This window comes from Pipistrellus hanaki (genome assembly GCF_964339955.1).
Source record: "Pipistrellus hanaki genome assembly, chromosome: 7".
Lineage (NCBI taxonomy): Eukaryota > Metazoa > Chordata > Mammalia > Chiroptera > Vespertilionidae > Pipistrellus > Pipistrellus hanaki.
Genome location: NC_140509.1, coordinates 59,281,212 through 59,305,703, shown reverse-complemented (window position 1 = coordinate 59,305,703; position 24,492 = coordinate 59,281,212). Strand labels below are relative to the sequence as shown.

The window sequence follows — 24,492 nt, the reverse complement described above, 5'->3', positions numbered from 1 at the left end:
TTCATTCATCTGTTTAGATAGACACTTGAGGGTTTCCACTTTTTGGCTATTGTGAATAATGCTGCTCTGATCATTGGTATGCAAGTATCTGAGTTTGCTGTCAGTTCCTTTGGGTATATACGTAGGATTGGAATTTCTGAATCAGAAGCTAGTTTTGTATTTAACTATTTTGAGGAACCTCCATACTGTTTCCTATAGGATTAGCATTTTACATTCCTGGCAGTAATGCATGAAATCTTCTCCTTTCCCCTATTTTAGGATAATAGTCATCCAGGGGTTTGTGAACTAGTATCTCATTGACATTTTGATTTTCATTTCTCTAATGACTCAGAGGTTGGTTATTGTTTTGTGTGTTTGTTGGCCATTTGTATATCCTTGGAGGAATGTCTATTCAAGTTCTCTGTCCATTCTTGAATTGGGTTTTGTTTTGTTGTTGGTTGTTAAGTTGTGGCACTTCTTGATGTATTCTGGGTGTTAAGCTATTACTGGATACACGATTTGTAAATATTTTCTTGCATTCTGTGGGTTGCCTTTTCATAGTCTAATTTGTATTTTTCTTTTGTTGCCAGTACTTTAGTATCATATCCAAGAAATCATTGCCAAGTTTAATGTCATGAAGAGTTTCATTTAAGAGTTTTATAGTTTTATCTCTTGAAGTTTAGTTCTTTGCCCCATATTTGGTTAATGTTTGCATATGATATAACACGGGTCCAGCTTCGTCCTTTTGCAGGTAGATTCCCAGTTTTCCTGAACCATTTTTAATTTTAATTTTTTACTGATTTCAGAGAGAAAGGGAGAAGTAGAGAAGTTGCACGCCCCCTACTGGGGATCGAGCCTGCAACTCAGGCATGTACCCTTACTAGGAATGGAGCCACGACCTTCTGATTCATAGGTAGATGTTCAACCACAGAGCCACACCGGCCGGGCCTGAACCATTTTTTTAAAAAAAGACTCTCCTTTCCCCCATTAAATGGTCTTGGTACCCTTTTTGAAAATTTATTGACTGTATATGCTAGGATTTATTTCTGGGATTTCTATTTATTCAATTGGTTTATGTGTCTTACTGTTGCTAGTGTCTGTTTTTGATTAATGTAGATTTATATGAAGTTTTGAATTTGGAAATTGTGAGTCCTTCAACTTAGTTATTTTTTTTTTCTTTCAGATTGTTTTGGCTGTTCTATGTGAATTTTAGGATGAGTTTTTTTATTTCTGCAAAAAAAAAAAAAATCCCATGGGATTTTAATAGGGATTGCATTGGATCTGTATATTGATTTTGGTAGTATTGTCATCTTAACAATATGAAGTCTACTAATCCATGAACACAGGATATCTTTTTTTATTTATGTTTTCTTCAATGTCTTTTTAACAATTTTTGTAGTTTTCAGTCTTGCCTCCTTTGTTAAGTTTATTCCTAAGTGTTTTATTATTTTGATGTTATTATAAGTGAATTTTTTTTCTTATTTCCTTTTTAAATTGTTCATTGCTGCTGTATAAAAATGAAACTGGTTTTGTATCCTGAAAAATGATATTGCTTTTATATTCTGCAACTTGGCTAAGTTAACATTATTTATTTGTTTGTTTGTTTGTTTGGTGTATGTGTGGAATCTTGGGGGCTTTCTAAAGATAAGATTATGTCATCTATGAAAAGAGACAATTTTAATTTTTTAAAAATTTTTTTATTGATTTCAGAGAGGAAGGGAGAGGTAGAGAGAGATAGAAACATCAATGATAATAATCATTGATTGGATGTCTCTTGCACACCCCCTACTGAAGATGGAGCCCACAACCCAGGCATATGCCTTTGTCCAGAGTCGAATCTGGGACCCTTCAATCTGCAGGCAGACACTCTAGCCACTGAGCCAAATTACTTAGGGCGAGAATTTTGCTTTTCATTTTCCATTTTGGTGGATGTCTTTTTATTATTTTGTGGATGTTTTTTATTAATGTAACCAAAACAATGCCCCTTAAACTACAAGTTCCACAGGGATTTTAGGAATTAAAATTCCAATGTTTCAAGTCTACATTTCATGGTGCCATCATCAAACTGTCAAGTCTTCTATTATGGACTAGTTTTGTTTGTTAGGGCATCTTTTTCTTAATATCTGGAAGCAACTCTATCATCACATAGTCAGCCTCTTTCTTCTATCTATGCTCCATACAGCCAGTCATATTTCTAAAATATACTACCTTTGTCCTTGCAAGCCTGCGTTTTTAAAAAGCCCGATTGTTTCCTGGTTCGGTCAGATACATTCCAAAGTTTTTGGATGTGATCTTGCTTTAAATCAACTTCTCCATTCTTGTCTGTCATCTCCTCTCCCAGTAGTCTCCACTCCAGCCACATTGGACCCTGCTTGCGTTACTGAACACAGCTTGTATTTTCACGCTTTCTGTTTTTGTTTAGGCAGTTTCCTCGGCCTAAAATGTATTCCTTCAAATTGCAGGTGAAAATCTATGCATCCTGCAAAGTGAAGCCAAACTGCTTTGGCTTGAGAATTCTTTTAACCTTCTCATGTAGAGTTGATTGCCTCCTAGTCTGTGCATTTGCAAAACCAGCTTTGTACATGAAGTCTAAAGTTATACTGGAGTACCAGAATCCTTTGTTACATATTCCCACCTCCTGGGACATTGTGGGCTTCTTGAGCAGGAAAGTCATGCTATGTTATTGTGTCTCCAGTGAGTGCTAGCTTCGTGTCCAGCACACGTTGTGTGTTTGAAAAACGTTTAGGGAACAAAGTTGTATTTGAATGTTTATGCTTCCTGGCTGCTTTGGAGCATGTTTTATGTTTTGCAACTTCAGACTCAGTCTTTGCCTTTGTTTTCAACTAAGCAACAAATGATGGCTTATCAGAAGTAAATAGAACCCTCTGGCTACCTTCTTTTCACGATTTCTAGAGTCTAGTACCAGATTTCCTTTGCAGCTAAGAAAAATCCCCAGAAGATCATTAATTTGGAAGCCTTGCCTGGGTTGCTCTCGTGTGAAACAGACTGAGATGTTGCCATTTATGATAATAAATGAGTTATGCGCTGGCCAGCAGCATGTCCTGGGACTATGAGGTAATCAAAAGAGCCATGGCCATGGTTTGCAGTGTGCCTTTTTGGGTCTCTTATCCCCAACTCCTAAATCTAACATACTATAAAATGTAAATCATGAACCTAAGGAATCATGAAGAATAAACAGTAACTCAGGACTGATGTGAGTCAAACCTAATTCGGGGAAGAACACAAAGACCCGGTTGTCCTAGTAGGTCCTTTAGTGAGACTCACTGTGCACTGTCCTGATTAATAGCATCTGAGTCAAGGGAGGGGCAAAAAGACTGTCTATTCAGAGAGCCAGGACTATTGTAACACCCACACACTGAGGCAGCACATATATATGTATATCCTATCTAATCTAATAAGAGAAACATGCAAATTGACTATACCTCTTCTATGCCCACAAGCCACGCCCATCAGCCAATCAGGAGTGAATATGCAAATTAACCCAACCAAAATGGTGGCAGACACAGAGCTGGAGCAAGCAGTAGGCTTGGGTTGTCCCTGGTGATAGAGGAAGCCAAGCTTCACTCCACCCTGGCCTGCCCTGACCTCCGCTCAAGGCTACAAAGTTTCAATTATAGAAGATAAATAAATCCCAGATACCTGCTTCCAGCATATACTTAGGTCATGGCGGGGGGCATGGCTGGTCTGCAAACCACCATAGGCCCCTCACCCAGGCCACCCTACGCAGCAAGGGAACCCCCATCCTGATCTGTCTCACCCTTCAGAGTAAACCAGCCAGCCCCCATCCATGCACCAGGCCTCTATACTATATAATAAAAGAGTAATATGCAAATTGACACTCCAACACACAAGATGGCTGCCCCCATGTGGTCAAAGATGGATGCCCCCATGTGGGCATAAGATGGCTGCTACAAGATGACCAGCAGGGAAGGGCAGTTGGGAGGGACCAGGCCTGCAAGGGAGGGCAGTTGGGGGCAATTAAGCCTGTAGGGGAGATCAGTTGGGAGGGAACCAGGCCTGTAGGACAGGGCAGTTAGGGGTGACTAGGCCTGCAGGGGAGGGCAGTTGGGGGAAACCAGGCCTGCAGGGGAGGTCAGTTTGGGAGGGCAGGGGGGAGAACCAGACCAGCAAGTGAGAACAGTTAGGGGCAATGAGGCTGGCAGAGAAGGGCAGTTAGGGGTTACTGGGTTGGCAAGGGAGGGCAGCTGGGGGGGACCAGGCCTGCAGGGAAGGGCAGTTAGGGGCAAATAGGCTGGCAGGGAAGCAGTTAGGCATCAATCAGGCTGACAGGGCAGTGGTTAGGGGGTGATCAAGTGGGCAGGGAGAAGTGGTTAGGGGCAATCAGGAAGGCAGGCAGGCAAGCATTTGGAAGCCAGCAGTCCAGGATTGTGAGAGGGCCTAAGCAGGCAGTTGGACCTCCATCCAGGGGTCCCAGATTGGAGAGGGTGCAGGCTGGGCTGAGGAACCCCCTCTTCCCCAAATGCACCAGGCCTCTAGTATATATATTTCTTTATTGATTTGAGAGAGGGAGGCAGAGGGAGAGAGAAATAGAAACATCAATGATGAGAGAGAATCATTGATTGGCTGCCTCCTGCACAACCCCTACTGGGCATCGATCCTGCAACTTGGGCATGTGCCTTGGTTGGAATCGAACCTGGGATCATTCAGTCTCAGGCTGACGATCTATCCACTGAGCTAAACCAGCTAGGGCAAGAAAGCATTATTTCTTATTGATTACGGTATTACATATGTGTCCTTATCCCCTTTTTGTCCCCCGACTCTCCCACTCATGCCCTCATCCCCCCTGGTGTCTGTGTCCATTGGTTAGGCTTATATGCATGCATACAAGTCCTTTGGATGATCTCTCCCCCTTACTCCCACCCTCCCCTACTTTTCTTCTGAGGTTTGACCATCTGATCGATGCTTCTCTGTCTCTGGATCTGTTTTTGTTAATCAGTTTATGTTGTTCATTATAATCCACAAATGAGTGAAATCCTGTGATATTTATCTTTCTCTGACTGGCTTATTTTGCTTAGCATAATGCTCTCCAGTTCCATCCATGCTGTTGCAAATGATAACAATTCCTTCTTTTTTTTTACTGCAGCGTCATATTCCATTGTGTAGATATACAACATATTTTTAATCCACTCATCTGCCGATGGACACTTAGGCTGTTTCCAAATCTTAGCTATGGTGAATTGTGCTGTTATGAACATAGGGGTGCATCTATCCTTTCTGATTGGTGTTTCTAGTTTTTTGGGACATATTCCTAGAAGTGGAATCACTGAGTCAAATGGGAGTTCCATTTTTAGTTTTTTGAGGAAACTCCATACTGTTCTCCACAGTGACTGCACCAGTCTGCATTCCCACCAGCAGTACACGAGGGTTCCATTTTCTCTGCATCCTCACCAGCACTTGTCATTTGTTGATTTGTTGATGATAGCCATTCTGACAGGTGTGAGATGGTACCGCATTGTCGTGTTGATTTGCATCTCTCTGATGATTAGTGACCTTGAGCATGTTTTTATATGTCTCTTAGCCTTCCTTATTTCGGATCTGTTTAGGTCCATTGCCCATTTTTTGATTGGGTTGTTTATCTTCCTTTTGTTACGTTGTATGAGTTCCCTGTAAACACTGGAAAAGATTAAACCCTTGGTTTGTTGGACTTCTTTCAGAGGGTGAATCTGAACCATCACTTTGGAATAAACTGTCAGAATGAATGGGCTCTTCTTAAAAGCTGGACATTTCATTCCTTAAGCAGTTCTTTGTTTGTTTGGGGGATATCCACGAAGTGCTTGCTGTGTACCAGGCATAGTGCTCGACATTGGGGTTCTAAAGGTGGAATGAAGGAGAAAGAGACAGGCATATATACTCTGCAGTGCGGGGTTTACGTCACCCCCACAGAGACTCAGGATGCCATAGACACACTTAACACTATTGCTTTTTTAGCAAACTTTCTTTATGGATGGTTCAGAGATAAAGTCAGTCACGCCTAGTTGGACAAAGGGCCAGGAATACCACAGGCTCCTTCCAACTCAGCACACTCTTCCAGAATCTCTGAGGGATGGTTTCCCTGTCTGCTGAGGAATGGAGCAAAGACAGGCTATCCAGCATGGAGAGAGTTTTCTGAAACTGTATTATTGACCTTGTGTATCGTGCTAGCTGACTTTCTATAGTCACCCTGTTCCTGGCCACTTACAAGTCACATTCTTCCTTCCTACAGCCAACCACGGTGGGCACTGACGCTTGCTTGAACTTCACTGAAATCCTTCACTGAAATCACCCCTCTTACCCTGACTTCAGTCTGTCCTGTGTTATTGTGGAAACTGGAACGAAACTCCATCCAAAATATTCCTTCTCACTGATTCTGGGTTTGCCGGGTAGCAGAGTAATTAATTTCAGATAATTCCCCCTGTGTCCTACTTCAGCCGCCATGGCTTAGGCGCTTTGATTATCTTTTGTGCAAGAGCCAGGGATTTTTAGTTTTTCTATCGATTCTTTTCTGGACTGAGATGTAAATAGCCCGCTGGCCAGAGCCGGGAATGCCCAGGCTGCGGAAGTTTTGGGGATCATAGGGCCTTTGTCACCAGACCTCAATGCCTATATTGATGTCTGTCCTGCTTTAGGGTTTCATTTGCATTGATTTATAGGTTCCCCCACCCCCATAACTGGCCTCAGATAATTGCATGTTGCTTCACAATACATCCATGGTCACATTCCTGGCTTCCAAGAATGTAAAGTACTAAAGATAGTTACCAGGGGAAGTGAAAAATAGCTTTCTCTTTGCCAGAAGAGAATCAGTTCTCTGCTGCTTTTCGTTAATAATAAACTTCTGTCGTGAGTGTTTGAGTTGTTAAAAAAAAAAAGAGTTCCTGGTCGAGCCCTTGATTCCTTGTTAAATATCTGAATGTTTGTTTTATTTTTTTTTCATCTTATTTTGGTAAATTTTGTTTTCTTTTGCCTCCTGTAAGGGGAAGGTTATAAAACTTCTCATTTTAAACTTCCAACTTTGTGCCTGGAGGTTCAGTTTACCTTCTGGTTAAGAAAATGCTTAAAGAAAGTATGCTCTCCATCTTTGGGGTTTATTTTTTTTTTTTCTCTAGGCATAAGTTTTAGTGAATCATAGTTTCTATAAAGTTGTTACTTAAGAGTCGGTCACCTGTACCTGGTGCTTAGATAGTAATGAAAATGCTTGCAGTGAAGAAACGAGGAAAAATGTCAAATGGTAAATTATTTGATCATGATGCTGTTTAAATTATCTTCTGAACCATGAAATGTGTAAAGAAAAAAAAATTAAAGTAACAATAAGGCCAGTAAAGCGCCAAAACTGTTAGAAGCCAACGGCAAACATCTGTTTTGGTCCCGTTCCGTTGTTTTGCTTTATCCAGAATACGTTCCAGAAAAAAGTTGGAATCCTGTTTCTATGTCTGGAGCTCTTTAGTAGGATGAAGCAACCACGGTGAAATATTTTGTAGCTGAGTTATTTTGTCAAGCCAGCCATCATTTCATAACTGATCGCTTTTACATGTGGGGACATTCAGAGCTGGAGAAGATCTGTGAGAAGAATGCTATACGAATGTCGTAGCTGCAGTGCTATAATAACACCTTATATCCGTGTGCGCATCTCTTTGAGCCTTTCATTCCAACCCTAAATATAGCTCTGCCACTAGCGGCCTGAGTTACAGCGGAGCCAAGGGGCTGAACTGGGTTTCAGGTTTTGGGTAACAGAGAGACAGAACACCAGGTGGCATTTCTTCCTTTTACAAAGTACTATTTTAGGTGTTTCCTTGATTGAGGACTTTCAAGGTCTCAACTAAAATATCCCCATATGATGAGATGCTTTGGGTGGCATAATGCAAGCTTGTGCAGTCTTTTTGGGGGCCTTCTAAAATTATGAACCATACTCTTGTGTCTTACCAGCAGACATTTTACTCAGGCTTATGGAGACCTGTCACCTGCCTTGTGAGCTGCGCTGTCTTTAAGCCAGAGATGTCAGGTTCAATGTGTTGGTAGGAAGGGTGGCCATTGCCTTGGTCTAACCTAGAACTTCCCAAGAGATAACAGGCTGAAATCCAGGAGCACCTACCACAAAGTTGCTTTTTTGGTAGTTCTTACAGTGAAGGGCTTAATTTCTGTTATGGCCAAAGAAAAGGCTAAAGGTTCGGTCACTCCCGGCAGCATGTGGACGAGCAGAGCTCGTGCTCACGGGGTGCCCCTTTCGGGGTAGAGAGGCGTGTCCTTCTGTTCCTTTGAAGGTCATCCATGTATCCAAGGCGTGTTCCCTCCCTCCCTCCCTCCCTCCCTCCCTCCCTCCGTCCCTCTCACCCTCTCTCCCTCCCTCCCACCCTCCTTTCCTCCCTCATTCCTCTTCTCCCTTTCTTCCTTTTTATTGATTTCAGAAAGGAAGGGAGAGAGAGAGATAGAAACATCAGTGATGAGAGAGAATCATTGATCAGCTGCCTCCTGCACATCTCCTACTGGGGGTTAAGCCCGCAACCCAGGCATGTACCCTTGACTGGGATTAAACTCTGTCCACTGAGTCAAACTAGCCAGGGCCCAAGGCGTTCTTGTTACATGTTTGTGTTCAATCAGATTTTGAAAAGATTGGCTAGTCTTCATGTGTTTATTTGGAGTATGTTTCTTTTACTAGGGTGAATTTCCAGACAGTGTCCATAAAATAAAATGTATCTGGTTTTATATTTCGAAGATATTAAAATAAAATATAAACTAAATATCACTAGCTTTCTCCATTGGGGGACATCTGATTCCTAAAGAAGACTTTTTAAAAATGCCCAGTTGGTGTGGTTTAGCAGTTGAGCATTGAACCATGCACCAGGAGGTCACCAGTTCCATTCCAGGTCAAGGGACATGCTGGGGTTGCTGGCTTGATCCCCAGCAGGCAGTAGCTGATTAGTATTGAGGTTTTCCGCTCATCGATGTTTCTATCTCTCCCTCTCCCTTCCTCTCCCCCTAAAATCAATAAAAACATTAGAAAAAAAAAAAACACATAAAAATGACAACACGTGCCTAAACCGGTTTGGCTCAATGGATAGAGCGTCGGCTTGGGGATTGAAGGGACCCCGGTTCGATTCTGGTCAAGGGCATGTACCTTGTTGCGGGCATATCCCCAGTAGGGGGTGTGCAAGAGGCAGCTGATCGATGACTCTCTCTCGATGTTTCTAGCTTTCTATCTCTCCCTTCCTCTCTGTTCAAAATCAATAAAATATATTTTTTTAAAAATGACAACACGTGGTACATATACAAATTTTTCTTCCACCTTTAGATATTCTCAGCAATAGAAAAAATGCATGATTTTCATATTCTTGCTGACTTGGAGTGAATGGTTACTAAATGGATAACTTATGTGAAAATTCTCATGTACCACAGCATTAGAGTTGGCATTGTAGGTTCAGTGAAGGCATCTGCACAAAAACGGATGACCATCTGTCTACTTTTAGGCTCTTATGTTATTGTGTTTTGTAAGAACATTTAAGAGAGGGTAAATTCCAAGCATAAAAATAACTTACATTTCTGAATAAACTGTGCCTTTAATGGCTTTTTAAAAATATCTCTTTTGGTAGAGAATTTTAAAAATATTCTTACCCGAGGATCTTTTTTTCCCATTGATTTTTTTCCCCCCTCAGAAAGAGAGGAGGGGAGGGTAAAGGTGGGAAGAGAGACACATTGATTGTTTGCCACCAATTTTCACCAGGGCCAGGGATCGGACTTGCAACCAAGGCATGTGCCCTTGACCGAGAATAGAATCTCTAAGCACTGAGCAAAGCCGGCCAGGGTGCTATTTCCCCCCTTAATTCTTACGCTGTGGGTTTTAGCTTAAAGGATTCTAATTGGCAAGGTCAGTTTTGATTGGGGCTTGAAAATGGTTCTGTTGTTGAAGCTGTAATGGACTAAACTTAGGATGGTTAGATGTGTTCTTCAGCTCTTTATTTCTTTTCAACATAATTTTTAAAAATAGGTTTTTATTGATTATAGGAAAAGAGAGATAGAAACACCCATTGGATGCCTCATGCACACCCCCTCCTGGGGATCAAGCCCAAGAATCCAAGAATCGGGCATGTGCCCTGACTAGGAATCAAACCTGTGACCTCTTGTTGCATGGGACATCACTCAACTAACTGAGCCACACCAGCCAGGGCTGGCTCTTTATTTCTTGAACAGAGAAAGAGCTTTAATCATTTGACTTGTAACATGACCTGGAGGAAGAGAAACATGGCCCAGCAATAATTTGCCTGAGTGTGTTTGTACCCTGTGTCCTTGGGATATCAGCAGTTCTGTATGCCATGCTTTGTTGCATTGGGCTCAACTAATCAACACTTTCCTCAATTTTCCTAAATGTATCTGTGTTAGAAGTAACTTTTATTGATTCTGATCTTTAGGTGCATACTCGAAGCCTTCAGATGATTATTCAGATATTTGTAGATACTTTGTAAAAATTTTTTTTAAAAATGTGCTCTCAATTTTAATAAAAGTGATTTTGAGACTAAACTGATAGTAAAATAAGAGGGCGTTAGAATTCTCTTTCATGCCATGGAGCAGTATACGCAGCGAAGTCTCCGAGAAAAATAAATGCCTTCACGCTGGCTAGAAGCTGCCTGAGAAGCACTGCTTAGATGACTTGTCATTTCCCACACCACCCTCCCATCCCCAGCCTTTGCCCTGGGACCAGGGCCAAAGTTTGAGGCGTGTGTTTGCTGTGAGTACTTAAGATGATCATATTTTTTGAAAAAAGTTAGACAAGAAGGAGACTCTGGTCTTGGGAAAACCAGGCGTTCGCCAGCGTGGGCAGGCGAGGGAGCTGGTTAAGCTCACAGACTTGCGTCAGATGTTGGGTTCAGACCCTTGCTCTGCCGTCTATTAACTCTGCATCTCTTTGGGCCTCAGTTTCCTCACTGGAAAACAGGGACAAGCATATCTATCCCATATGGGTGTTGCAAGGATGAAACGGCACAAAGTAATCAAGGGGATTCGGCTTCTAGTGCTTTCTGTGAGGATATTCTACGTTTCCATGAGCTGTTATTCTTAAAATACTTGAGTTCCCGTAAAAGTGCTATTTCTATGCATACCATTAACGGGGTAGCAATGCTTATACTGAGCAGAGAGGCTGGAGTTGTTAGAAGCTTAATGCACATAGTGCATGTTTACTTGGTTATGCTTTTACCAATCATGTAATCAGTTTGTTTTCTATTTCAGAAGGTAGTATTGTGTAAGCGGGCTTCGGGGTTAGTTTGGTACAATTTCAGTAAGCATGTTTGGCCTCAGGAGTATTGTTTGGGAAGAATAAGCAGTTAGTTGTACTGAAATTATCTTGGGCCATATAGTGCTAATCAGGTGTAAGTGTGGGCTTCTATCCTGTTATGTTGAGAGGCATTCTCAAAGCAACCCCAGAAATAACTGGAAATTTGGTTCTTTGCACCTGGCAAGCTAATCAGGTACCTCTGCAACCTCCACTGGTTTGCACAATTATAGGGAGTTGAAGGTGTTGTTTGCAGACCCTCTTTTCACATACTAAGGGCCACACAAATAGAAATAAATAATGACAAAATGACCCGAGGGTAGCAGTTTTTTAAAAAGTATGTTTTTGTTGATTTCAGAGTAAGGAATAGGAGAGAGAGAGAGAGAAACATCAATGTTGAGAATCATAGATCTGCTGTCTCCTTCATGCCTTACATTGGGGATCCAGTCTGAAACCTGGGCATGTGCCCTGGCTGGTTCATGGATCAACACTCTACCACTGAACCACACCAGCTGGGCTGAGGGTAGCTATTTTTGAAAAATTTAAATTTAAGATAGCGTTTGATACAGTCTCTTTTATTATTTCTCATGTTAGGAACCGGAGATACTAGCATTTGAACTATAAACACAGCAGTTTCATTTGTTCAACCCAGTACCTGAATAGCAAACAGGATATACCACATTTCCCCTGCTAGCTGGTTGTATCTTAAGTGTAGATTGTAATGTAATCTGAGTTAAGGTTTGGCATGTAGATTTGCAATGCCTGTTCTTAACTTTGCTCTCGGGAGTAACCTCAGGGAGGTTGGCAATAAGAGAGGATCTTGATCACTTGATTAATGCTATTGATTCATCACAAGTTAATTCTTCCTTAAATCATTTGCTTTAATAGCAAACTTTGGGTTAATGCAGTGGTCGGCAAACTGCGGCTCTTGAGCCACATGCAGCTCTTTGGCACCTTGAGTTTGGCTCTTTCAATCGCACTGTACAAGCACAGGTGCAATTGAAATTTCGTGTCCTGGCCTGATCCTCACAAGCCAGGCCAAGGGACCGCACTGGTGCACAAATCCGTGCACAGGGCCTCTAGTATGCATATAAGATCTTTGGTTAATCTCTTCCTGCCCTCCCCCCTTCCCCCTTCCTTCTGAGATTCATCAGTCTGTTCCATGTTTCCATGCCTGTGCATTGAGTGTCTGCCCTCTGGTGGCCAGTGCACATCATAGCTACTGGTTGGACAGTGGAACAGTTGCTTAGGCTTTTATATACTAGTATATAGATTTTATAGAGTGAAACAACTGTTAGGAATGTCTTCCTGTTCCTTGAGTTATATATATTTTTGTGCTAGAGAGATGGGATTACAAGATAAGGTCTGTACATCTTCTCTCTCTCTCTCTCTCTCTCTCTCTCTCTCTCTCTCTCTCTCTCTCTCTTTTTCCTTTCCTCATTGTTCTAGTTTGGTTGAATAGTTGTATGCCTTTAATGCAAGCATGTCAAACTCAAAGGCTAACACAGGCCAAATAAACAAGGTTTAAGTTTAAATGGGCTGCAAAAAATCACAAACTTCAATTTTCATAGAACCATAGCTTGATTTCAAAAAGTACAGTATGAAATAGAACAAGAGCAATGATAAAATTAATGTTTTCTTACATTCTGTTATATTGGCTGGGCCGCAAAAATATTCATTGTGGACCACATTCGGCCCACGGGCCACAAGTTTGACATGCTTGCTTTAATGCCTGGGTGGCTTGTTAATGCCTGGGTGGCTTGGGTTAGATTTTCTCTCTGTGCTGATATAGTGAGGTATACTTCTTGACCTTTTGCCATGTTATCTTACAATAGGTGGTTTTTCTTTCTTCCACGCTACATTGGAGGGCTTTATTTTGTGGTCCATTTATGTTTGTTACTGCTGTAACCTCATGTAATGGGCAGGGAAGGCAGAAACCCCATTGAGGTGGAGAGTGTTCCTCATTGGGATACCTGCTCTCAGCTAAGATTTTGCTAAATGTACTGTGTTGTGATCAGGCTGCTTAGGTTATGGATAGGGGAATGGGTGGGGCATAGCCAGTCTGCCTTAATTCATTTCTCCGGTTCCTGGTGAATTTCTAGAGACTTCACTTCAATCAGGCTGATCCTATTGACTTTCCTCCTTTTCACTCATTGCCCTCCTGAAGTAATTTTCACTGAAACATATAAAAAAGGCCTCACAGTTTATGCTTCTTTACAGATTTGAGGTTATAGGCAATAATTCTCAGGATTCCCACCCATTTGGCTATCAGTAAAGTGAGGGTCTTTTCCTCTAGTCTTCAGAAATTTGTTTCTTACCTTGATCATGGAGTTTTAAAGTGTATTATATTCCCTTATATTCTTTCCCTTGCATGGTGGCTCTTGGTAGAATACTTTCACTAATTTTCATATATATATTATTGGGGGGGGGGGCTATTGCTCATTTTGCTGATTGTGAAGGATATTCTATGGTTCAGTTTTCAGCAGTCATCACAGACCTGATCATTTTGCCCATTAGATAACCACAGACAACCTCTCGAACTCTGATTCTTTTTCTAAGGATTCAGCCTAAATTTCGACAATTTGAAGTAAATTTGCTATTGAAGCAATTCAGTTGAAGTAAGTTTGCTTATTATTTCCTCTACAAACCAAAGGAGAATTCCATTAAGGTTATAGATTGTGGCTCTAGGAAAGGACATTGGCTCACCTATTGGCTCACCTTCCCTCCCTTGCCATGTGGCTCCATCAGTTCTCTATGTTTCTACACATCGTGTGCCTAGGCAAGGCTCTTTGGCAGCTCTGTCTGAGAAGCCATCATGCCTGATCCATAAACCAGTAAGTCTGAGATGCCGTAAAAGCAATGTGACTTTGTGAACACCACCCAATCCCCTAGAAGACTTACAGCTCCTGAGATGAAAACTTCCATCAGCTCCAGGAACTGGAGCCTCAAACGCCCATCTAATTGTCCTACTTGGCAGTATCCTTCTGAATCATCCTTTTTCCATGGCATGGACTATGTGAAAACCGAACGCCCTTGGGAATGAGTGGGTTTGCTGTTGTGCTGGAGTCTGACAAATAGATCTGCTTTAGGTAACACTAAACCCCCTCTTACCAGAGGGACCTCCAGAGCCATTGACTGCCTTCCCACACGTCTTCGTTACCTTACCTTACCTTTAGTACCAAAGTGCTGAAAACCCTTTGCTCCCTAGGGGATGGTATTATTACCTCAGATTCTCCCACACATTTTAGAAATATAAGTATCATGTAATTTTCTCCTCTTTCGCCCCCTCCTCCTCCTCCTCCTCTTCTTTCAGATCTGGCGACAACTAGTTAATTTTGAAACTTCCAGAGAAATTATTTCAGTGTTACACTGCACCTCTGGGAAAAGAATGGAATCTCTTTTTTTTCCCCATATGCTGACAAAAATCTAATTTCAGAGGGCAATGATGTCACCAGCTAATGAACAAAATATTTCTCACTAAACAGATGAGTCCTTCCCTTAATCCTTTGTGAAATAAAAAAAAATCCCCGCAGTGTGTTTCATATTTTATTACTCGGAAAACTCATAACACTTTTAAAAGTAATTCTGGCTTCTTTAAAGAGCGAGACGAATTATTTTATAAACACGAAGAATAACCTTAATCTGATGGCTGTGCCTGGGAGGCCCCTGCCACAGCCACTGGTGACCGAGGGGCTGATCTGAAACATACTGGTCTCCTCGGAGCCAGGATGCTGCCCCCAAGGTAGGGAGTGACCTTGAATGCATCACTTCTTGGCCTAGTGGAGGGGGATTAGGAATGTTGGAGAGATTATGAAATCTAGCTTGGAGAAGAAGGGCTTAAAGCTGGTGTTGATTGTTGTCACATGCTGTTTATAAGGCAACAGCATCTGCCCAGCTCTCCTTTGTCCAGATAGATAGGCATCAAAGGTCAGGGGGGAGAAAGGAGTGGGGTCACAGGGCTACCTAAAGACTGGACATCTCGGCTCATATAGGAATAAGGGCATGCTCCCAACCCATGGCAAGTGCCCTTCCCCTCACCGAAGCATCTCCATTTCCCAGCCGAAGGTGAACTCTTCCACGTTCCCGATCCCCCTATCTCTTTGTTCCTCTCATGCATTTATCACAGTTGACTTATAGGAATCATATTTCTGAATTTCTCTTGGGCTCTTATTCTAGAGTAAAAACTTTGTGGTTCAGGTAAAGCTAACCTACACATATTTCTATACCTCACTTTTGATTCACTGTATCCATTCATTTATTTTAATTAGGAAATATTAGCATAGATACTAATTTTAATTATCTTAGTGGAAAAGAATACTATAATGTTCAGTGTGTGCAATTGTGTGGGGGAAATGGTCACTCTTTTTATACTACTCTGAGATTTAAAAAATAATACAATGCTTTTTCTGAGCAAATTGTTAATGTGTATCAATTTGAGTGTCAGCCTATGAACCAGGACGTCATAGTTTGATTCCCTGTCAGAGCACATGCCCAGGTTGCAGGCTCATCCCCAATTGGGGGGGGCGGGGGGGGGGGTGCAGAAGGCAGCCAATCAATGATTCTCTCTCATCATTGATGCTCCTATCTCTCTCTCTCCCTCTCTGAAATCAATAAAAAAATATTAAAAAAAAAAAGACCTAAAGATAACCACCATTCACTTACCCATCAATACTATAATCTAATCAGCTATTCTATAAAAAGGATGTTAGATGTCTTAGAAAATTTACAGTATAGTGTTCATCAGAGCATTGTTTATAATATTGAAATACTAGAGGCCTGGTTCCTTCAGCCCACCCTTTCACAATCTGGGACCACTGGCTCCTAACTGCTCACCTGCCTGCCTGCTTGATCACCCCTAACCACTCTGCCTTCCTGATTGCCCCTAACCCTTCTACCTGATCGTCCCTAACTGCCTCTCCCTGCCTGCCTGATTTCCCCTAACCACCTCTGCCTGCCTTCCTGATTGCCCACAACTGCTCTCCCCTGCCAGCCTGATTACCCCTAACTGCTTCTGCCTTGGCCTGCACCACCATGGCTTTGTCCGGATGGATGTTGGATGTCAGGAAGATGGCAAGTCGACCCAGTCTAATTAGCATATTACCCTTTTATTAGTATAGATAGATTATACAGGAGAGAATTGCTTAAATGGGGGGGGGGGTTTGTCCTTTTTTAGCAGGAGTAGATGCTCTTGGTAGACAAAAATACATAATTCCTGTATCTGGATTGATAGCCAGCCATATGCATTATCCTGCCAAACTGGTTAATTAAAATTTGAACCACTTTCTTACACCTTACACCAAACAGCTGTTGCCCTTAAAATCCCTCCTCAGCCCCCACCTTAGATTCTGCTTTTGCAATTCACTCAGATTAGATTCTGATTGGTCGGTTTCTATGCCAGTCAGCATCAAAAGCTCTGCCTCCTAGGCAACCATTGGCTCCTTGCAGTTCACCCAGCTTTGGTTCTGATTGGTCGGTTTCTATGCCAGTCAATGTCAAAAGCTCTGCTTCATAAGCAGCCATTGGCTCTTCTGGGAAATCCAGAACGGTCCTGCTGACAGCTGCCCCTCCAAGCCTACCTCCAGGCCTGATCTGCAGCCTCCATGGCATCTGCTGATCAGGCCCTTCCTCTTTCTCTTTCTCTAGGCCTCACCAGCAGCTGTGGTGGCTGCTGATCAGGCTCGGTCCCTTCCTTCCTTCCTTCCTTCCTTCCTTCCTTCCTTCCTTCCTTCCTTCCTTCCTTCCTTCCTTCCTTTCTTTCTTTCTTTCTTTCTAATATATTTTATTGATTTTTTACAGAGAGGAAGAGAGAGGGATAGAGAGTTAGAAACATCGATGAGAGAGGATCATCAATCAGCTGCCTCTTGCACACCCCCTACTAGGGATGTGCCCACAACCTAGGTACATGCCCTTGACCAGAATCGAACCTGGGACTTTTCAGTCCACAGGCCGACGCTCTATTCACTGAGCCAAGCCGGTCTCGGCTCGGTCTCTTTCTTTCTCTAGGCCTTGCCAGCAGCCATGGTGACTACAGGGTTATGGATCAGGCCTCTCTCTCTCTATGGGCCTATCTCTGGGCCTGATCCACAGCTTCCACAGCAGCTGCTGATCATGCCCCACCTCTCTCTCTCTCTCTCTCTCTCTCTCTCTCTCTCTCTCTCTCTCTCTCTCTTTTCTCTCTCTCTCCCTCCCTCCCTCCCTCCCTCCCTCCCTCCCTCCCTCCCTCCCTCCCTCCCTCCCTCCCTCCCTCTCTCTCTCTCTCTCTCTCTCTCTCTCTCTCTCTCTCTCTCTCTCTCTCTTTCTCGGCCTCACCAGTAGCTGTGGTGGCTGATCAGGCCCCACCTCTCTCTCTAGGCCTTGCCAACAGCCACGGCTGCGGATCAGGTCCTGCCTCTCTCTCTGGGGCTGATCTGCAGCTGCTGCAGCAGTGGTGAGGTCCTTAGGCCTCCGGCCCGGCGTCAGGCTAGAGGTTAACAACCTCACAGCACCCACCTCACCCTGCCCACCCCCCAGCTACCCTGCCCACCTTGCTGTGATAGGAGCCTGTGGGCCTCGAGGGAGGGACCGAGAGGTGCTCATGCACTTCCTGGTGACCAGTTGTCTGTCTGGTCCTTTCGGTCGTGACGGCCCTAGGCTATTATTAGTATAGATTGAAAATATGCAAATACCCAATGGTGTGGGTATTGTTTAAATACATTATGGCAGACTACTGAATTATTAATGTATTTTATTGAATATTTGTTGACATAGGAAAATGTTCAAAATTTTAAAATGCAGGTTATAAAACAGTTTGAACAGTATTTATTGAGAGCTTCAGGGTTTCTCTATATAAAAAACCCTTTGAGTCATACTGGCCCAGAAGGTCACAATTATAAGCATTTTTTTTTCTTTATATATATTTTATTGATTTTTTTACAGAGAGGAAGGAAGAGGGATAGAGAGCTAGAAACATCAATGAGAGAGAAACATCGACCAGCTGCCTCCTGCATACCCCCCACTGGGGATATGCCCGCAACCAAGGTACATGCCCTTGACCGGAATCGAACCTGGGACCCTTCAGTCCGCAGACCGACACTCTATCCACTGAGCCAAACCGGTTTCGGCAGGGTTTTTTGTTTTTGTTTTTTTTCTATTTACACTGTGTTTTTATGTGAGGGAGACTTTGGAGACCCTGATAGTGACCTTGGGAGGTGGAGGAGCTAAAAAACGTGAGGTCATTGTTTTTTTGTAAAAGCAAAACAAAGTAAAGAAAAACAAGAGTGTATTGTGTGTGTGTGTGTGTGTGTGTGTGTGTGTGTGTATAAAACAAGTGGGTGGACATAAACCTAAAATATTAGTACTTTTTCTATTTGAGCAAGGGGATAAGTGATTTCTCATTCTCTGTTTTGTGTTTCTGCATTTTCCAAATTTCCTATAACACAATTCCTATCATGTGCAATGAAATATAAACAAATAATACTAAAATACTAAATACAGATATAGAAATAAATATGACACTGCTTATTGCCCTCATGAAGTTTAGTGGAGGGCTAAGTATATTTTGTGCTAAGTCCTATGTTAAAGCCTGTGTAGATTGTTGTACAACCACATGGTCTAAGGAAAATGAGGAGGAAGGCCAGGAGGGCTTTCCAGAGGAGGTGGCACGTGGGACTGAATCTTAAAGGATGAGTTGAAGCTAGGGAGTTGGGTGGGGTGGTCAGAGATATTTCCAAAAGGGGAATGTGCAATTGCAAAGGTACACAGGCATGTGAGAGAGTAGGTATTTGAGATGGTCAGGGGATAAGAACCAGGAGCAAGAAAAGGCCCTTCCCACATAGTATTCGCATAGTAGAGTTCCTGGGAAAAAGGGAAGGGCTCTTACCATGTAAGGTCGTTTCATGATAAGTCCTTTGGACTTTGTCCTGAGGAACTAATGAACAATGAACAGTAGGAGTTAAATCTGCCCTCAGCAAAGTTTCACACCTATTGTGTGCTGGGTACGTTCAAGTCCATCATCCATTAACAAGACCAGCCATACCCTGTCCTCATCATGAAATTTGTTCCTGCTGTATCCACCTTTCCTCCACCAAGAAGCTTTCCAGGGTGGGCTGGCCAAGCCTAGTCCCTCAAATATCCCACAGTTTATTCTGATGCAGAGCAAGGGCTGGGAGCTACGGGCCCCTCCTCATTCCACATTGATGACACACATATGCAGTGAGGGCCCTCGTGGTGAGTCCTTCACGGTCACTGTAAATGCCAGGAGCGGGCCCAGACATGCTCCCTGTCCCTGTGGACCTTCCTGTCTTCTGAAAGACACGCCTGTGTTGGGTGCCCATGTGGTGGTTAAAAAGGGGTGTGTGAGAGGAGTTAGCCTCTCGGGGTTCTTCCCTCCACCCTCCTCACAGAGCCTGGCTCAGTTACTGCCCAGCTTCCTGTAGATCTCACACTGATAGAGGCTTCACTACCTACCAGGCTCCGGTACTTACCTTCAGGGTCATCTTTCGTCTTCTCAGGAATGTAGCACGTTTATCTCTGCCTATGTGAAAAAGAGGAGAAATTAAGAAACACCAATGGCATAAGAGGCCGGACTTTAGTGTTCCTGAGTCTGCTCAGCATCTGCTGTTGAGACCCAACCTCACATGTTGGCCATATCACTAGCTTTCACATGTTTGCTTTGCCTCTGCTATTTGCACAGCACCTAAAGAGCAGTTTGTAAGCATTGAAATGGGTCTTGCTTGAGTTCTAATCGGTAATAGACAGCAAGCACTTACTGGGTACTAGTTGTCGATTATACCTAGACAAGTTTTCAAACAACATACTAAGATAACTGTTATTTGACTACATAGAGGGATACCAAGACCCATAGAAGTGATGTGATTGGCTGGGGAACTTGGAAATTAATTAAGCCCAGGTTGTTCTGGCTCCAAAGACTCTGGGCTTCCATCTTTCCTTTACGCGACTCTCATGGGGGCATCCGCATTTTCTTAGTTTTCTTCAACCAAGGGCTTCTGCTGACGGTTTTAAGGAATTTGAAGCGTAATGTTGTGTGCAGTGTGGTTGTCAGGCTAGGGTGAAGGAAGCCCATGCAGAGGCTTCAAGAACCCATAAAGTCTTGGTTCTGCCTCCACCATTTACCGTCTTTGAGATACGATCGTACGTCTAAATACTTGGCACGGGGCCTGGGAATTCGGAGCGTTTGGTGTAGACGGGCGTTGGAAAGCACCTGCCACACTTCGCAGCACATGTGGGCCCTCACGGGACAATGGGCAGGTGGTGTACGTGAAACCAGAGCAGTGTTGGTGAACCGATTGGTGAAATGGGGAACTAGGCAGAATAGGGAAGGTGTGGCGAGCCCTTCCGGGGAGACGTAATAGGAAATCCCATAAGGGTAGAAGGAAGCATTTCTGGGGCAGAAAATTGGGGGATTCTTGCTGAAGAGTGAGAGATGCCACAGGGGCCCCCAAGGAAGGAGCAGGACAGGGGACCAGGAAAAGGGGGTGAGCTCTGGCGGTCAATGGCACAGCCTGGGATCTCCTCTTGGGAAACCTGTGTGTATTTGTGTTATGTAATGTCCTTCCAAGAGAGGGAACTTTACATAATACCCAAGTTTCTCACAGTGTGAGAGGCCCCCGGAGTGGGAATGTATGGCTTTCCCAAGTGAATGACTTTACCCCTGAAAATACAGACCCGCCTAGCAGCCCATGACATGGAAACTTCCTAAGGGTCCGCAGTCCTGTTCGCTTAGACGGCATTCTGCTTAATGGATGTGCTCCTTGCTCCCCAGCCTGCCTGAGACAATCCAATGATCCTATTGCTCCCACTTCTAGAAAACAAGAGAACTCAGCTGCTCGGAGAGGACTGTCGAGACAATTTGGTGAGACAGTTTTAGAAGGGACCGTGGAGGGGAACGCGCCCTCCATGGACACCCGTGGCTAAAATAGGAAAAGGAGTGAGAAAGCGGCAACTCTAGGAGAAAACCAAAATCATAAGTTTTAATTCAGTCATTTCCAAAATAGCCATTGGACGGTGTGTCTATTTTCAATCGAGACGACTCCTCTCGGGCTGTTTAAAGGAGTATCTGCGAAAGAGATCTTTTTCTGAGTCCCGTCGCTTCTACGGGTTGGTCCTTGTCCGGATTTGCTCAGCTCCTCGCGTTCTTTTCTTCTGTCTCTGGAATTCCATAGACAGTAATTAAGGAACCGGGGGCCAGCGGGAGGTCAGGGAGCCTCCGTCAGTGAAAACCGGGATTGTTTGCCACGTACAACACTCTCTTTTTTCCTTGTGGTGAATAGAAGATTTGCTTAGAGCCGATGACTTATGCCTTTCTTACAAGTTATGCAGCTAGCGAGGAACTGGGCACTCCGCAAGCAGCAAGCAGCTGATTGAATCCAGTGTCCTCACTTTTTTTTTTTCTTCCGCCTTTCGGATCCTAAACTGTGCCGGGGGAGCCTGTCTGATCATGTAACTCCCGAGGAGCATGTCCCAGAGCTGCCTGATCCCCACTTTGCGATCAGAGTTGACGGAAGGGGAGTGAAGACGTTCTCACGGTGGGAAGGGGTGGGGTGCCGGACGTGCCCAGAATTACCCTTTCAGCCTGCTCAATGCCGAAGCCGGTAAGTTCGCTGGGCTTGGTTCACGCGGAAGGGAAAATGTGCTTTCTGTCATCGCAAGGCAAAGCTCCGGGTTGCTCTTGGATTATTATTCCTGCTATGATGCTGTTTTCGCTTCTAAGTCTAGATTCGCCTCTAGATTTGTTCTTCTCTCCTTGTTTACTTCCCCGCCTGCTAACTCTGAGCATTCTCTCCTAGCCTGCTCACCCAATACTAAGGCACCTCTTTTGCAGGAGAAAAGTGAGTATTATTTTGAGAACTCAGTGAGCATGGGAGGGATCGCGTGTCCAGCGGTGGGAACTCAGTTGTCTGTTGTGGAGGCTTTCCGTGGGAGGACGCCTTCAGACAGCCTCACAGTTGCTTTGCCTAAAGCTGCCGCTGATCCGCTTCCTTCTTTTAGCCCGGAAGGTTAAGCCATTGAGAAAGCAGACCTCGGAAGCGGCTGTGTCTGCTCGTGTGCGGGGTTAACCAGACACGGTTGTGTGAATTTCACAGGCAAATGCGTTTCCAGTTGCGGAAGACTTTTCAGAAATGCTTACGCATCTTAGAGTGGTGTGTGCTAGCTCTGGGGGAGAGAGGTGGCCTCAGTGTGGCTGTTAATTGAGACTCTGCAAGGGGAGTTTGGAGCTGGAGGATTCCCAAGCTGCGTGTGGGAATCCTGTGCTCTCTGTGCTCTCAGGCTGTCCCCAGAGGGTTCTGGTGGCTCCTTGTGAGGTCGCCGTAACCTGTGTGACAGTCCCTTACGCCTGTGCCTGCACCGCTGTGCCATGCAGCTTTCGGAAAGCATTTGTTGGTTTCCTCAGATTTGCAAGAATTGTAGTCACAGGGTCCAGTGAAGTATCTGTTTACCGACCTGCAGTGACCGGCTCAAACACTATGAGTTTGCACCAGTGCACAAATGTTTGTATCAACAGATGCTGTTAATTGTGTTCCCTTTCCCGCCCCCCCCCCCCCGATCATTTTTAATGTAGCTGTGTCATAAAAAGTCCTCCACGCTGGCTCCGTGTCTTTCCTATTAGAACATTGCAGATGTGTCAAGGACGCACATGTTCCAAAAGGAGCCGAGCGGGAAGGAGGCTCCACCCACCTCTGCGAGCCAAAGGGCCCCCCTGCGTTCCTCATTCAGCACCCTGGCAGGCAGCGGTGTACTATCTCTTTAAAGCGGCTATAGTTCTGTGCTTTGGCTTGGTCACTTTGTTATGGTTTAAAACCGTGGAGCCAGCTGTCTGCAATCTGATGTAATGTTGCCATGGAAACCAGAAATGAAACACTTGAGCATTCACCGCAGAATTACTGCATATAGCGTTAGCCAAAGTAATTAAACGCTGGGCCCTATGGGCTTTCTGTTGGAAAAATCTGCAATACAGAGACTGGGAATCAAATGCTTGTATTTATAATATTGTAAATCCACTTTTCCACATCCTTTGGTAGGATAAATTAATTGCCGTTTTCTCCTAAAAGTTTAGAGGTGGGGGGTTTTAGGCAGATGATTATTTTTAGTACTCTGTCCTGGGGCAGGACAGAGAAGGGGAGGAAAGACCATCTCTTGAATGCATATAAAATCTAGACATTTTTTCACTGTAGTTATTTAAAACTTGTCTTAAAATAGTTCTGAATTTATTTTGGAATCAATCATTCATATACAGCGCAGATTTCCTTCATCTTCTACCAAGTTCCTCCCGGTGGGAAGATTTCTTAATTAAAAAAACAAAAATGTAGCCCTAGCCAATTTGGGTCAGTGGATAGAGCATCAACCTGCAGACTGAAGAATCCCAGGTTCAATTCCGGTCAGGGGCACATGCCCCAGTTGCCAGGCTCTATCCCCAGTGGGGGGCCTGCAGGGGGCAGCCCATCAATGATTCTCCTCATTGATGTCTATTTCTCTCTCTTCCTCTCCATCCCTCTCTGGAATTAATAAAAAAAAATATTTAAAAAAAATTGTAAATTCTCACCCCCCCATATCTGGGTATATTTTCTGAATAAAAAGACACAATATGTTACTTCCAGCATTTGGGAAGTGACACATTACTTATTTAAAAGGAGAGACATGAAATGAGGAATTTAAGCTTAAAAGAACTTTTAAGTTTAAAAGAAATGCATGCCTTTTACAGTCTTTATGTTAAAACAGTTGGAGAGAAGTTTTTTTTGTTTGTTTTTTTTTAAATATATTTTATTGATTTTCCACAGAGAAGAAGAGAGAGGGATAGAAAGTTAGAAACATCGATGAGAGAGAAACATCGACCAGCTGCCTCCTGCACACCCCCTACTGGGGATGTGCCCGCAACCAAGGTACATGCCCTTGACCGGAATCGAACCTGGGACCTTTCAGTCCGCAGGCCGACGCTCTATCCACTGAGCCACACCAGTTTCAGCTGGAGAGAAGTTTTTAAAGGCAAATATTTCACAATGGTTTTTCCTCTGGACTCTGGAGGAAGTGAGAAGTCAACACCTCAATAAAAAACATTGTTCAGATACCTTGTTCAGCTCCAGTAACTTCTAGGCTACTTAAGAGATTTTCTATTTTAAAAAAGAAATATATATGTGTGTGTGTGTGTGTGTGTGTGTGTGTGTGTGTGTGTATATATATATATATATATATATATATATATATCGGTATATATATATATATATATATGTTTTACTATATATATA

The 24,492-nt window shown here is 43.6% G+C and overlaps 1 protein-coding gene across 3 annotated transcripts in view; it reads left to right on the top strand.

Annotated features, from left to right (window-relative positions):
* Positions 1 to 24,492, top strand: part of SASH1 (SAM and SH3 domain containing 1) — a 219,585-nt gene that overhangs the window by 159,098 nt on the left and 35,995 nt on the right. Inside the window, exon 1 of one of the 3 annotated variants that reach the window (XM_084889279.1) lies at positions 21,411 to 21,843. The exons of the other annotated variants lie outside the window; for them this stretch is intronic. Within the exon in view, the coding sequence (XP_084745405.1) occupies positions 21,832 to 21,843 (12 nt within the window). The 5' untranslated portion in view covers positions 21,411 to 21,831. Of the gene's footprint in view, positions 1 to 21,410; positions 21,844 to 24,492 lie in introns of those variants that run through there. 3 annotated transcript variants of the gene reach the window in all.